At 41.6% G+C, this 15,842-nt stretch overlaps 1 protein-coding gene across 2 annotated transcripts in view; it reads left to right on the top strand.

Moving 5' to 3' along the window:
- Window positions 553-15,842, top strand: part of FGD6 (FYVE, RhoGEF and PH domain containing 6) — a 107,782-nt gene continuing 92,492 nt past the window's right edge. Inside the window, exons 1-2 of one of the 2 annotated variants that reach the window (XM_005679831.3) lie at window positions 553-790; window positions 5,890-8,311. In XM_005679831.3, the coding sequence (XP_005679888.2) occupies window positions 775-790; window positions 5,890-8,311 (2,438 nt within the window). In that variant the 5' untranslated portion in view covers window positions 553-774. The remainder of the gene's footprint in view (window positions 791-5,889; window positions 8,312-15,842) is intronic. The other variant, XM_005679832.3, reaches the window with a different exon arrangement.

Here is a 15,842-nt window from a genome sequence, read left to right as displayed (position 1 = left end):
CGAGATTCGGTGACCAAGAACGGCAGGAGCGTCACCCGCTCCCTCGCTCCCTCGATCGGCCTCTCGCCTTCTCCCTCGTCCTTCTCAAACAAAGGCAACTCACACGCACCGCCATTTTTCCCTTACCTCAAAAACCACCTCTTCGTCAAAATCCGGTGTCATCCTTCTCCGCCATGCCACCCGCCTCAGCACGATGGGAAATGAAGGCGGGAGAACAGGCTGCACCCAGGCGTCTGCCCCTGCCAGTCCTTGTGTGCAGAAAACTACAATTCCCATCATGCCTTGTAGCTCACGCCCCCTTTTCAAACCCGCTCATTGGAGCTGAGCTTGAGCATGTGGGCGGGAGGGGCGGGAACGGGATGAAATTTGGCCCTCTGATTGGAGGAGGCTGGGGCTTTTGTCCGCCTTTTACGGCCGCGGCTAGCAGGGGGCGCCTGGAGCTCTGATTTTTTTTTTTGGAGCTAGAGAAGTCCGCGCACTGGCGAAGCGGCGTTGAGCACTGTTCGTGCGCGCGCGTGGACGTCCGTCCGGAGCTCCGCTGCTCTGTGCTCGTGCCCGCCTGCCCGTCGCCGGCGCTCGCGCCGGGGAGCGCCGCCGGGTCCTCAGAGCCGGCAGCTTCCTTTGTGCGGCGCTCACGTTGCGCCGCGGTCCCTCAGGACGGAATGTGGGCTCTGCGAGGATTTTTCTCTTCTGCCCAAATTTTTGAAACAATGGACTGTAAGGGGCGCGGGGATTAAGGGGGGCGAGCTGGGAAGCGAGCTTCACTGGGGAATCATGACTTCTGCTGCCGGTAAGTGACGGCGCTCAAGCTGCCGCTGGAAAGTTTGTAGCGAGCGCTGCAGGCTTTGGGCTCGGGGCTGCTTTCTCCCCCGGGATAGCTTAGTAGTGTTCTCTGTGCGTTTCTCCGGGACTGCGGCAAGTGCGGAGCAGACGGTGTTTGCTGCCGGATTTTCTCGTCCCTTCGCGCCTAGAGGGGCACTTTGGAAATCCTGTGTCTCTTGGGACCTCCCTTTAAAGGAAGACCTTGTTGGGGTCTCTTAGCTCCAGGAGAAACGGGAAATGTAAAGAGGGCATTTATTTATTCTTTTCTAAAATTTGAGCGACTTTGCCTTTGCGTATGAAAATAGTTTAGATTCCCATGTTAAGAAATCAGTTATTCTAGGAAAGGGCAGCAGCGTTCCCGGAGTGTTGAACTTAGCCACTAGGCTGTGTGGCTTTAACCTCAGTGAGGACTGGAAACCCTGACCCTTAGTAAAGAGATGTAGACTTTGTTACTCCTGGGTTCCCCCCTGTTAGCTGAGAATTAGAGGAGTAGAACTGCCGATGCCAAGGTTTTTGTTCATCTTCACCCGGTTTTTTGGTGGACTTTTTTTTTTTCCTCTGTCTACCTGGTTAGTGTACACAAAGGCTTATTTTCTGTCTGCCTCCCTTGGTCCTTTCCCTTCATCCATATGGCAAAGCCTGTTGTATTACCTTTGTGTGCACTCTGAAGAATTTTATGGACAACGTTCAGAAGGAACAGTTCCTATTTTCCGAAATAATTACTAAAGTGATATTATATTCCCTTATAAGAACACAGGTTAACTTTAAAGTTAGAATTTTTTTTAATTTTTAAGTTTTTTAAAATGACAATTTCGCCCACATTGAAAGAAATAAACCTTCATTATACATTTAATAGTAAAATAGCTAAGACTCCAAAGTTACTTCTAGAATCAGCAGTTAAGTATCAGATTAAATTTTCTTAGCTTTTCTTGGCATTTGTTTTAAATTCCTGTAACTTGAAACTGTCAAAGAGCACCCTAAATGTTCTGATTTGTGTTCTTTCTGAAGACTAGGTATGCTAGAGGTTGTATTGCTAGGTGTAATCTGATTACAAATTAAGGAGCTGAGAAGTTAGCCAATAGGAGTAAGAAAGCAAGGAGTGCAGTGTTCCTGTAGTAGTATCTCTGAAGATGTTGTGGATCTTCCCTTTTGATGTTATATGTGTGTGTAGAGGATGTCATCATATAGTGAGAATTACATTATTTATAAACTCTTCTTTCCTTACCAAAAGAAGGCTTTCTACTTACTTGAGGTGAAGTATTTTCATCCTAAATTTCTGTGCCTCAGTGTAATGAACAAGACAAATTTTAAATTTAAAATTACTGGAGATTTTAAAATCCTTCCAGCCCGTTTTAACTCTTCCTTCGTCAAACGCATTTAAAATTCGTACTTTGGATGTGTCAACTTTCAGTTCCAATCCCAACAGTTTATAAATGAACAGATACAGAAGCATTTAATTGACATTTAAATATGAAAACCTGATCTAGGTCTCAGTTTGGAATTGTATTATTTCATTTGAATGACCCTCAAATATTGCAGGCTATTTTTATATTTATCAACTTTACAATTCAATCCACAGACATTTCTGTGGTGTTAAAAAGAGGGACACTTCCTGTGTTTAGCTGAGTTAGTTGGTTTTTAGCATAGCTGGCTGAGAAGCATTAACTACTTTTTTGCTTGCCCATCTGTTAAGATTTATTATAATTTTTTCACATGTCTAAATGGAGAATATAGAAAAGAACTGGGGTTTTATTTCCATCTTCTAACAAAATTATGTGTTCATCATTCTTACAAGCTGTTTATGATGCTCTTTGGGACAAAATTTAAATTCATTAAAACTTTAGGAACATTATTTGCAGCTGGGGGAGATGTTTGTTTACACTGAACCTAATCTGTGGCATTGTTTGGGCTGGTTGGCTTAATTTAAGGACATAAGCAAAATATAGAATATCTAAATTATATGTATTCTAAAGAGCTTGCTTTGTTTTTCTGCATCTGTGAAAGAGTAGGCCCACACAGAGATTTTAGAATTTTTAAAATCAGTATATGAGAAAAAGAGAGCTAATTATAGGAATGTATTTTATACCTTTTTGAACATGAACAGGTCTCAGAGTACATGTGCCGTACTTTGCTTTTTGGCTGGTCTAGTAGCTCAAAGTGTTGCACGTGGACCGCAGCCATCTGTGTGCAATAGATGATGAGTGTGTTTGTAATTGTTAGAATAGTGGTACTAGTGCTTTACACTCTTACCTTACTTTTCCCTGGAGCCAAACAGCTGTGTAAATAAAAGATTTGCTGCTATGCTCTAAAAAGTTTCAAGTCTGACTGTTGATATAGTATTAACATCCAAAGGTGCTGGATTTATTGCAAGTTTGACATTGGAGCAGACTGTCATATAATGGCTTGTTATTTTTTGATTTGTGTTTCTTTCAAAATAGAGCCACTAAAAATAATGATGAATTTCAAATATTGCTGTGTTTTACTGGCTTAGTTGAACACTTATTCCTACTACTAATTAAGAACTTAGTAATCCTATTGAAGTTGATTCCTACAAACATATTATTATTCTGTGTTTAAATGGATATTGACTTTTATTTTTTTAAAGAAATATCTTGTTACTGAGACATAGTAAAGATGTGTATGTGGCAGCTCTGTCTGTTCCCAGGCCCAATGTTCAGCATTGCGGATACAGCAAAGAGACAAAGTGCCTGCCCTCCTGGAGCTTGTCTTCTTGTGGGGAAGACAGAGGGAGGTACACTGAAGAAAAATCACACAGGGCAAAGGGCTCCGGAATCTAAGGGTTCTCCTGAAGCAGGTATCTCAGACGTATCACCTCAAAATCATTTAGACTCTAGAGTAATCTGTTCAAATCCCTCATTTACAAGTAAGGAAACTGAGGCAACCAATTCTGCATAAAAACACACAGTTAGGTTAGTCAGCTTTCCCAGTTACATTATTGGTTTTCTCCGAAACAGCATTAACTAAGCCAGAGTTCACAGTTCTTTATTTAATTCATTGAGTATGTGTTGGGGAAGTTAGGTACATAATGCTGTGCTGTATTTCTTGGTAATCACCATAGTTCATGTAGTTAACTGAGTTCCTGGAACAGTAAGAGATTTATGATTCTTGGAAGCAGACCCTGTACAAAGTGTATTTAAAGAAAAGAGTAAAGTTGATACCAAAGATTTTAAAAAAAAGATTGAACTGAAATAGCAAAAATTGATTGAGTGAATGACCCTGAAATTTCTGAACAGACTCTAAGATTCAGTAAAAGGTTAATGAGATCAGAGGTTTTTTTGCTTTTGTTTTTTGGTTTTTTAGCTGTGGTAAAATAACCTAACATAAATTTAGCATCTAATACTATTTCTAAGTGTGCAAAGCAGTAGTGGTAAATGCATTCATACCGCTCTGCTGCCAGTCTCCAGAACTCTTTCCATGTTGCAAAACTTTTTGTTTATTCCTTCAAAACGCCCAGAGGTAGGATGTTTTCAGAATGGTTACAGAAATGAAATCAGTGTGACAGTCTGTCAGTCTTCCTTATCTTGGATAAGATGGGAGGTTAGGAAGAAGCCTCAGGCAGTCATACTTTCTGTTAAGACTTCACTTAATAGGTCAAGGGTTTAATTTAATAGCCTATGACACAAAGCTTTATCATTAGGGTTTGAGTGGTTTTAAAATTTTTTATACCTAAAAAAAAAAACAAGCAAAATAATAACGTGCTTATTGAACATTTAACTGAAATTGCATGGCTTTGGGAATTTATATTAAGGCATTTTGGAACTACCTCATATCTTTTTTTATTATAACATTATACTGAAGAATTAAATGAGAAGGCATCTGTTATCGGGTGACCTTAGTTGAAGAGGTTTGGGAAATTCTTCCTTGGTTGGTAAAAAGGAAGTAGAGCACCCTACTTTTTTTTTTTCTCCTTACTTGTGTCCCTGTAATATCTTCCCGAATTGGAGTACTGTGACTAATTTCCTTTGTTGAAAAGAAACTCACCACCAAGTGAAGAATCAAAGCCTCTGTGTATCCAAGCACTTAAACAGTGTCCAGCAGATGATATTTTGAAAGATTCAAAAATATTTTTACCACAAGTCTTTTAAGAAATATGACAGGGTGAAAAATGATAGTATAGATAGAAAAACATAAAAGAACTTCAAAAAATGTGGATGTTCAGACCATGTAACTTCATTTTATAGGCCTTTTGTGTGAAGTTTTAGGTTCCTGTAGGCTAGAGCAGATCTGTCGAAATCTAACACAGTGCTTATAAGGTGCTTATTAAGTCCTTTTAATATAATGTCAAGAAAGAATTGCTACCATAGGAATTATAGTCATCTTTTAAATACACTAGAACTGTGGTTATAAATGAGGGGTATACATCGTAATCACCTGGGATAGAGTGTAGACATGTGACTTTCTAAAAATAAAGCTCAGTGAAGAATTATAATGAAAATTCCCATTTGACAACGCCTGCACAGGAAAAATACCACTTTATTAAGAGCCTCAGATAATGCAGTATTGATAATTTTCAGTGTTTAAGTTTGGGAAATTTCTAGTTTCTGTATTCTCTTTTAGGTTATTTTGGGGTTCAAGTGAGATAGGTCATTGATAGAGGGCATTTTATACAACTCTACTGTATATCCTCGAGATAGAAGAATACTGCTATTCACATGAGACGTTTGGGTCATATCCTATGTAAACCTTAGGCAAATTCAGCTTTTGGACTCAGTAAATGAACCACAGTATCCTCTCCTACTATATGGATCTAAGCAAAAGCCAGTTGTTTTATTTAGTGTTGACTACAGATATGGTGATCTGTTCCAGAGTTAGAAGAAAAACTGTATTGGATTTACTAAGCAGTGTACACTATACCAAAAACTGTATGTACTTGAATTGAAGAGCAATTTACAGAATTTTCAAAAGTAGTACTGACTCTGCATAATGTAGTATAATAATCTGCCTAGTAAAATGCATTGTCAAAAGTAAAAATGTTCTAAAACTTAATCATTTATCTTCTGCTTTGGATTTTTGGTTATCAGACTTTTTTTTTTTCCCCCTATCTAGAGATTAAGAAGCCACCAGTGGCCCCCAAACCAAAGTTTGTTCTGTCAACTAATAAGCCAGCTCCACCTCCTGTCGCACCCAAACCCGAGATCTTGGTTTCTAGTGTTCCACAGTCAACAAAGAAAACCAAACCATCCATAGCTCCAAAACCAAAAGTTCTGAAGGCCTCACCTGTCCAGGACATCACACAGTCAACATCAAGGAAAATCGTCGTGAACCTGGAAGAGCATACACAGGAATTCCCTCAAAGTACTGACAACTCGAACTGCAAAAACAAAGGACATCCGAGCAGTGATTATATTTTACCACTGTGTTCCTGCCATCCTGGATGTGACCATAAGCTTGAGAACAGAGGGAATTTGTGTGTCAAGCAGCTTGTCTTAGGGCCCCTGGAAATGCATGAGAATTTAGAAAATAACAAAATTGGTGAGTCCCCTTCAGCTATAAAAAATCAGCATAAATGCGATTCTGTTGGTGAAAGGGTCAAGAGCCAGGGTAAAGTAGTTTTAAAGGCAAGCATCCTCGAAGAGAAGCTCAAAGATGTTTTAACACAACGAACGTCACCCTTTCTTTTCCCCCAGAAGCACAGATCCACAGACAGTCCAGAAATGAGTGATGGCTGTAATTCCCACAGACAGTTCAGCATTGAATTTGCAGACTTGTCACCTTCCCTGTCCAGCTTGGAAAACGTTTCTAATCATCACCCTTGCCACCTACAACTTCCTAGCACTGAATTTCAAAATTTTGAAACTAATCAGAATGACAGTGAAAAAAGCAACACTTGCTCTCATTCATCTGAACAAGAAGCTCTAGAAAATGGAAAAAGGAGTCCTTTCTTATCTTCAGATGGAGATAGTAAGAAATCAGAAGCCAATGACCTTGGTCCCTTGGAAATCCACTTAGTGCCATGTACTCCCAAGTTTCCAACTCCCAAGCCCAGAAAAACACGTGTTGCACGCCTCTTACGCCAGAGACATATAGATACTCCGAGTGAAAGTACTGAAGAACCAGAGAATGTAGACAGCTTGCCTCATCTTTTCGAAGATAGTTTGAAAAACAATAAAATCAGTGTCTTTCATCAGACTGCTTTGTGTAACCAGGAACAGGTGGACAAAGTGAAGCCAGAAAATAAAGGTGAATTGAATGTGGACCTCACCGGTGACAGACAAAACTCGGTCTATTCACAGAAAGCCATGTGTCCTGAAACATTTTCCTCTGAAAAACTGTCACCTCCTTTAGAAACAGACTCTAACTTGAGTTCTGACAACAAGTCAGGAGATAGTTCTGGTATGTCACTTGCCGAGGACAAAGGAACCAATTTTATAAGATGCAATACTCTATCTATGAGCCTGCCCAAGCAGCTCAAATTAACCTGCAGCGAACATTTGCCTACTGCATCTAACCCGGGAGTGTCTGCCCCTCAAATGCAAAAGGAATCTGTGATAAAAGGTGAAAGTTCCTCAAAAGTTGTCCCCAAAAAACCGCAAAGACACAGTTTGCCTGCTGCCGGAGTGCTTAAAAAGGCTGCCTCTGAGGAGCTTGTGGAGAAAAGTTCTTACCCCTCAAATGAAGAAAAAGATTCAGAGAAGGGTCTAGAAAGAGATCACATGCAGCATTTATGTGCCCCAAACAATGGTATGTCATCCTCCTTTGATATGCCTAAATGGGCTTCTGAGAAGCCAGTGTGGAAATTACCTCATCCCATTATCCCCTTCTCTGGGACCCCAGAATCCTTAAAGTCCGTCACCATATCCTCAAACAGTGAGACTTCCAGTGCCCTGACCAAGCCTAGAGCAAAATCATTATCTGCTATGGATGTGGAAAGGTGCACTAAGCCTTGCAAAGACTCTCACAAGAAGAGCTCTTTAAAGAAGTTGCTCAATATGAAGCTGTCCATCTGTTTCATGAAGAGTGACTTCCAGAAATTTTGGTCCAAGAATAGCCAGCTTGCAGACACAACCTCAGGCAGCCTGGCAGTTGGGGAGCAAAAAGGGAGTGAGAGTGATTGGCATGGTTTGTTGGTGGAGAAGAGAAGTAAACCCATCAAGGCATATTCGGCAGATAACTATAGTCTGGAGTCCCAGAAGAAGAGGAAGAAGTTGCGGGGCCATACCAGTGCCCCTGATGGACCAAGAGCCGAGTCTCTGGATGACCAAATGCTCTCCCGGGAGTCGTCCTTGCAGGCACTTTGCAAATCTATTACCAGCGACTGTGCACCGGAGTATGAAAATATACGCCATTATGAGGAAATACCAGAGTATGAGAACTTGCCATTTGTTATGGCTATGGGGAAAACTCCCGAGTTGGAACAGCAGAATTCCAGCAGTGTGGAGGACACTGATGCAAGTGTGTATGAGGTAGAGGAGCCGTATGAAGCTCCAGATGGCCAGCTCCAACTTGGACCCAGACACCAGCATTCCAGGTAACACTTAGGTGTCAGACAGACTCATGTATCACTGAAATTAACCCTCAGCAACCCTGTGAGATAGGTTAAGATCTCATAGGTGGGGACAGGTCACTTGGCAAGAGAGTGGTTTATTTGATTTTGTTTTTTAATTAATTTTTATTGGCATATAGTTGCTTTACAATGTTACATTAGTTTCTACTATACAGCAGAATGAATAAGCCATACATATACATTATATCAGGCTTCCCTGGTGGCTCAGAGGTTAAAGTGTCTGCATGCAATGTGGGAGACCCGGGTTCGATCACTGGGTCGGGAAGATCATCTGGAGAAGGCAATGGCACCCCACTCCAGTATTCTTGCCTGGAGAATCCCATGGATGGAGAAGCCTGGTAGGCTACAATCCACAGGGTCACGAAGAATCAGACAGGACTGGACGACTTCACTTTCACTTTACGTTACATCCCCTCCCTTTTGGACTTCCTTCCCATTCAGGTCACCACAGTGCATTGAGTGGAATTTCCGGTGCTATACACTGTATTCTCATTAGTTATCTGTTTTATACATCATATCAATAGTATACATGTGTCCCTCCCAGTCTTCCAATTCCTCCAATCCCTGTTTTCCCCCTTGATATACATATAGTTGTTCTCTACATTTGCGTCTCTGTTTCTGCTCTGCAAATAAGATCATCTATACCATTTTTCTAGATTCCACATGTATGGGTTAATATACAATATTTGTTTTTCTCTTTCTGACTTACTTCATTTTATATAACTCTCTAGGTTCATCACGTCTCTACCAATGACCCAGTTTGAGAGAGTGGTTTAGTTAAGCATATATTGTTATTTCCAAAGTGCAGTCTCTTTTTATCATGTAGTCAGGATGGGTATTTGCAATCTAACCTTTCAGTCGTTGACTTAAAAGTACCAACTTGGAATACAGAGCAATACCCTAGAGGAGGGAGTTGTCCAAGTCAATGAGGTTTATTTGCGAGGTATAAGAAATCTGTGAAGTTTTTGAAATCTCTGTGTGCCCTTGAACTTTGGTGCCCTTGTCAGATAAAACCTCTAAATTTGCAAAATTCACTACTCTTTGAGGATTATTTATTTCACTTGTTGAAGGCTAATTACTAACTTCAGATGGAGATAGAAAAAATGCAAGAGAAACAAAACTCCTGCCTTTCTCACTTTTGTATACATACTTCTACCCCTGGTGTGCCTACTTCATCTGTCTCTTTTGAAACCTTGTTTGTCCTTCATGGTCCAGCTCAGCAATCCTTTGCTTTCTGAGGCTTCCACAGTTAACTAGTACGACGTGTTTACCTCCTATTCTGATCTCCCAGTTACGCTTTGATGCTGTGGTGTCCTTTATCTCAGTCTTCTTTATGGTAGAATTGTTTATTGCCATGCCTGATTGGTGTTTGGTTTCAGGCTTCATGAAGAGTTCTGGTCATATCTTTTTATCCTGCATGAGGCTAATGCAAGGGTCTTAGTAGGGATCGGTGGATTTGGTTGACTAAATGGAAGAATGAGCGAAAGAAGGGCAAAGGGGAGCAGCTTCCTAACCCCAGGAGCAGCTTCCTTCTCTCTCCCTAGTCACAAAGGGACCCTTGGCATTGTGTTGAAAGTGTTTTGTGTTTAACACAAAGCACACAGACCGTTTTGGAAGTCTTTATATTCTTTCTTAGGTGACTGACTTCAAGCCTTTGAGTGCTTAGGTCTTAAAATAGGACTTCTGTAGAAATATTAATACATGTGGCACATAGTAGAGCCTCAAAAAAAAAAAGGATTATTGGATGAATTGAATAAATCAAATTAAGCAAAATCTTAGTTGTTGCACCAAGTAAAATAAATTGTTCTTTTACCTTTCAGATGCTCTCGTGGCACTTTTCTTTGCTCATAATCCTCTCTGCCCTTCCTCCTTTAACCCAAAAAGGCTTACCTCCTTTGCCTTAACTTTTCTAAATCTGACTTCATCCTGTTTACAGCTGTCTACTCTGAGTGTTCAGAGAAGGCAGTGGCACCCCACTCCAGTACTCTTGCCTGGAAAATCCCATGGATGGAGGAGCCTGGTGAGCTACAGTCCATGGCGTCACTGAGAGTCTGACACGACTGAGCAACTTCACTTTTACTTTTCACTTTCATGCATTAGAGAAGGAAATGGCAACCCACTCCAGTGTTCTTGCCTGGAGAATCCCAGGGATGGGGGAGCCTGGTGGGCTGCTGTCTATGGGGTCGCACAGAGTTGGACACGACTGAGGTGACTTAGCAGCACTCTGAATGTTAGTACCTAGGTGAAAACCTCTCCCTTGGCATAAATATTTCAATGGGGAATAAAGTAGCCAACTTTTTAAAAAAGTCTGTTTCCTATTTTCATGCCTGCTCATCTCACCATGGAACAGTTTTATTGATGCTGCCCTCCTTTTGAATAATTTTTTATTGGAGGATAGTTGCTTTACAATGCTGTGTTAGTTTCTGCTGGTACTGCCCTCCTTTTAACAAAGTTTTGTGTGTTATTGTGTATATGTGTATGTCGAAGGGACGAATTTGGGTTCTTTGTGACATGCTGCTGCTGCTAAGTCACTTCAGTCGTGTCCGACTCTGTGCAGCCCCATAGACGGCAGCCCACCAGGCTCCCCCGTCCCTGGGATTCTCCAGGCAAGAACACTGGAGTGCATTGCCATTTCCTTCTCCAACGCATGAAAGTGAAAAGTGAAAGTGAAGGCTCTCAGTCGTGTCCAACTCTTAGCGACCCCGTGGACTATAGCCCACCAGGATCCTCCGTCCATGGGGTTTTCCAGGCAGGAGTACTAGAGTGGGGTGCCATCACCTTCTCTGCTTGAGCAATGAGTGGATGCCAACAATTAAGATAGGATTAGGTTTGGAATAAGGGTGGTGAGTTTGCTTTTGGGATATGTTGGATTTGTGGTGCCAGATAACCATCTAGGGGAAAGCGTTAGTTACTCAGTCATGTCCGACTCTTTGTTACCCCATGGACTGTAGCCCACCAGACTCCTTTGTGGAATTCTGGCAAGAATATTGGAGTGGGTTGCCATTCCCTTTTCCAGGGGATCTTCCTGACCCAGAGACTGTACCCGGGTCTCCTGCATTGCAGGTGGGTTCTTTACCATCTGAACCGTCAGGGCTTTGTGACATACTCCTATCCTTAGCTAAGGTGAAGTTTTTTTCCTTGAAATTGGAGATTTGACCCTGGAAGTTTTCTGTTGACCCTCAGACTTGATCTGAAGGGTTTGTGATAATCTCTAATACAAACTGTAAACTTCTGGAACTTGTTCTTCATCTGGTTTGCTTCTTATGCCTTTAGGGCACTGCTGCTCTGGTCAGGGGCAAACGAGGAAGGAAGGGGTTAATGTACATATCCAGCCAGTGCAGCCGGATGGCATTCATAAGAAGGGCTTTTTCTCAAGGCCACAGGAAACCAAAGGCGGCTTTGGACAGGTTGAAGCTGTCAAGTAGGGCAGCCTGGTAAAGAGTGGGTGAGCTCTGCTTTTGAATTTCGCTTTCCATGGAGATTTTTGTTTAGGCCTGGCGCAGGGAGGCCTGAGCAGACTGGGGAGTCCTAAAATGTGCCAGCTGAATCAAAAGCCTTCAGTCACAGGCCAGGCTAACAGTGTTGCCTGAGAGTTCGTACCTTGTGTAAACAACATTGAGCGTGGAAAGAGAAAGGAGAATTCAAGCCTCCCGAGGAGGATACCTGGCTACCCCCAAAATAAGGTAAATGAGAAGTGGAGCGTCTGTTTCAGGTGAGCTGAGTGGATCCAAGTGGAAATCCTGTTTGACAATCTGGCTGTTGAAAATAAAGAGCTGTGTTTTAGAGTAATTAAAATTCAACACCCTGTGCTTCTAAAATGATAAGAAAAAACACAAATGAACTCTTAAAATTTTTTCTGCTGAAGTGAATCAAACAAGTGTCTTTAACAGTTTCTTAGGCATTGGAGAAGAGGTTCTGGATCTTGTAGAGGGGACTGATTCATAGAAACTCACTAGTTTTACAGTCTACTTAGATAACCGAGCAGATTCTGGATTAGTAAACAGAATAATGGGGGTAGCCTGTATGGTCTTCTTCTTTAGAGTATAGATGTTTCATGAATCCAACAACTTAACATTTCCGGATTCATAACAACATGTTTTTAACTCTTCAGAAAAGAATTGCAGGCAGCCCCCAATTTCAAAGAGGATTGTGTTCTAAAAGTTTGTGATGAAAAAAAAAAAAAAGTTTGTGATGATTTGAAACTTAGTGTATTTCTCAAAGACACAGTTGTGGGATGGTGATATAAGCCCCAGTTTAGTCTCCGGGTTACATTAGCCATCACTGTCCTGGCCTCCCCTTGCCCCTCTCCAGGTAGATTCATCCTCAGTGCTTTGTGCTAATGCAGGAGAGTTGGCCAGGCTGGAGCCGAGTGCCTGCAGGGCAGGAGCAGAGTTGCTGTTTGGAGGCAGCAGGGTTTGTGGAAAGGGTGAGGCAGCTAAGGAAGAATGAGGAAACTGGGGGCTGGGCTGAGAAAGACTACAACGCACTGCCAGTGACAAGAAGGGAAGGGCTGGGTGGGTGGGAATTAGGATGCACTGGATTTGCTTTTCCTCCTTTCTCCTTTACTGTTCCCACCCCTCCCCTTAACCCTCCTCAGACTCCTTTGTGCAGTTCACCTAATTAGTCTCTGACCTCAGGAAAGAGTGAGTGGAAGAAACTGAGGGAGGGGGCTGGATGGTAAGGAGTGGTTGAGCAGCCAAATCTCAAGGTCAGGGTGGATGATGTCATAGAAACGTTATTGTTGATGTCCAGTCACTCAGTGGTGTCCAGCTCTTTGTGACCCCATGGACTGCAGCATGCCAGTCTTTCCTGTCCTTCACTATCTCCCATAAGTTTTCTCAAACTTATGTCCATTGAGTCAGTGGTGCCATATAACCATCTCATCCTCTGATGCCCCCTTCTCCTACTCTCAAGCTTTCCCAACATCGAGGGCTTTTCCAGTGAGTCAGCTCTTCACATCAGGTGGCTGAAGTATTGGAGCTTCAGGTTCAGTAGTTCCAGTGAACATTCAGGGTTGATTTCCTTTAGGACTGACTGGTTTGATCTCCTTGCTGTCCAAGGAACTCCCAAGAGTCTTCTCCAACACCACAGTTCGAAAGCATCAATTCTTTGGCACTCAACTTTCTTTATGGTCCAACTCTCAAATCTGTACATGACTTCTGGAAAAACCATAGCTTTGACTAGATGGACCTTTGTTGGGAAATTAATGTCTCTGCTTTTTAATACACTGTCTAGGTTTGTCATAGCTTTTTTTCCAAGGAGCCAGAGTTAGATGCTTAGAAACATAGAAAGCATAGAAACATAGCTTTAGGTATTCCCAGGTAGGTCACTACTGGGTCATTACTCTGGGTTCTCAGAAGTAATTTTGTTGGAAGTAAGATGGTGAGCCCCTTTGGAGTATTCCAGTGCTCTTGGGGGGTACAGTGACCCTCTTCCCTGATGTGTTTCAGACATAATACATCTAAAACAACGGGCAGTGGGCCTTTCTCTCTGGCATGCAAGTGACGAGTGCTCATTCACTTGACCAAGAAGTGTGATTTCCGTAAGGAAGTTTCTAAAGTTTGGGCCTCTGATGTTAAAGAGTTAGGGACAGATCACAAAATAGTAGGGCCCAAACAGTGGAATTTTCCTCTTAAAATTGTAGCAGATTTCCTGATTCTATAATCCAGAACAGTTTTCCCTGGAAACATTCCAGGTTTTTTCCTCTGTTGTTGTAGTTTGTTCTTATTATAAGCCCTTCAGGGAAAATGTGTGGTAATTGGGTTTTCCTGGGTAACCTATCAAGTCAGTTTATTTATTGCACAAGGCTGACCGGTATCAAGCAGTATGCATTCAGAGATGGAAGCGTGTGCTACTCCCTAGGAGTTTCTGCCCAGTGGGGCTGAGTTATAGACGACAAGCTTTGTCTGAGTTGTATCCCAAGTAGGGTGTTGGACTTCACAGAGATGGTGACACTTGACCTGTGGCTTATAAAATGGACGTGATTGGATTTGGCATTTAGATCATTTTCCAACCTCTGTAAGAGTGGTTTCATTCTTTGTTTTCTCCTTAGTTTAAATACAAAACTGGGCTTAAAGAGCAGCCGAATGGCATTTCAAATCTCAAGTCCCAGTATGGCATTTGTGTTGTAAATCTTCAGACCCAGCCAGAAGCTGTCTCTCCTGGGTTACGTTTACCATCTGGTGGTTTTGTTGGATTTTAATATAATGATTAAAGTATAAATTAGTAGCCCTAATGAGCACTTCCATGGTTGTCATAGCACCAGGAAGATTAAGCACAGTTAAAGGGTGGGGGCTGGGACTCGTACATCTCAACAGCAGCTCTTTCCTGTGAGTTATTTTCAGCATCAGCTCAGGAAATATCAAAAATTTGTATGGCTCTTTAACTTTGTGCTTCTTGTGTTGGAACCATAGCCACACGGTTTTGGCAGATCTGTTTGTTTACATACTTACCCTACATTTGAAACATCAACTAGAAGCATTGGATTTTATTTCTTGGCTATGCAACTTTTCTTTTTTCCTTTTAAATATGTACTAGGAATTAAAATGTGGTATTTGTGTCCAACTATATTCCTTTGGTCTCACTCTTGCCAAAACAGGTAAGTTAATATTTTGTCAAATACATACGTTTTTATGTGACGGAATATCACTTTATACTTTTAGAGAGCATATTTTTAGCCAGAAATAGAAGAATGAATATCCTACATTGTGATTGTGTGTGCACACACATGTCCATGCGTGTGTGTGAGCGCATCCTGTCTTCCTTGGTAAAAATACATTGTTTTGAGATAGGTGATATTTGCACATTTGGGGGAAAAAAGATGACATTGTTTTGAGATAATTGGCTGGTTTTTCCATGATTTTTCAATGGTAAAAATTGAATATATAGTTTTAGAATTTCACCAAGGTTATGATTTTTTTTTTCATAAAATTGCAATTAAGAATTGTATCAATGAGGTAGAAATTGCTTTGCAAAATGAAATTTTTATCTTCTTCCTGGAAAAATTTTCCCAGGAATGTTTCTGTTTGGGAAAGGGCACATGTGGGAAGGGTAACAAAAAGGGCCTTCCTTCTTTTCCTGAGCATTTTTAATTTCTGTAAGGACCTGATAGATAAAGATAATCAGACAATCCACCAGTCTGAATGGATTAAACCTAACAGTAGGATGTTTGCAACCTAATGAATTTGCCTTAGAAATAACCATGAGCAGGAGTTGGGTTCCCAGCCTTATCACAAGAGCATCTTTAGCATATGAAAAATGCAGTGGAAAATAGTGGGAAGTGAGCCGGGGACAATAGCATTAAACAGGGCAATAAAATTAAATAAATAGTGTTTATGACTTCTAAATGCTGATGTATTCAAAGAGGGAAAGGTTAGTGTGTTGATAAGGAAAATAATAAGGGAGGAGGGACTAGTACGAAGAGGTGGAGAAGATGACCTTTGGCCCACCAGTCCTCCAGGTGGTTCAGGGGAATTCCACATGCAGGCCCCTGTTC

This window comes from Capra hircus, chromosome 5 (assembly GCF_001704415.2).
Source record: "Capra hircus breed San Clemente chromosome 5, ASM170441v1, whole genome shotgun sequence".
Taxonomy (NCBI): domain Eukaryota; kingdom Metazoa; phylum Chordata; class Mammalia; order Artiodactyla; family Bovidae; genus Capra; species Capra hircus.
This window is presented reverse-complemented; position numbering and strand designations above follow the sequence as displayed.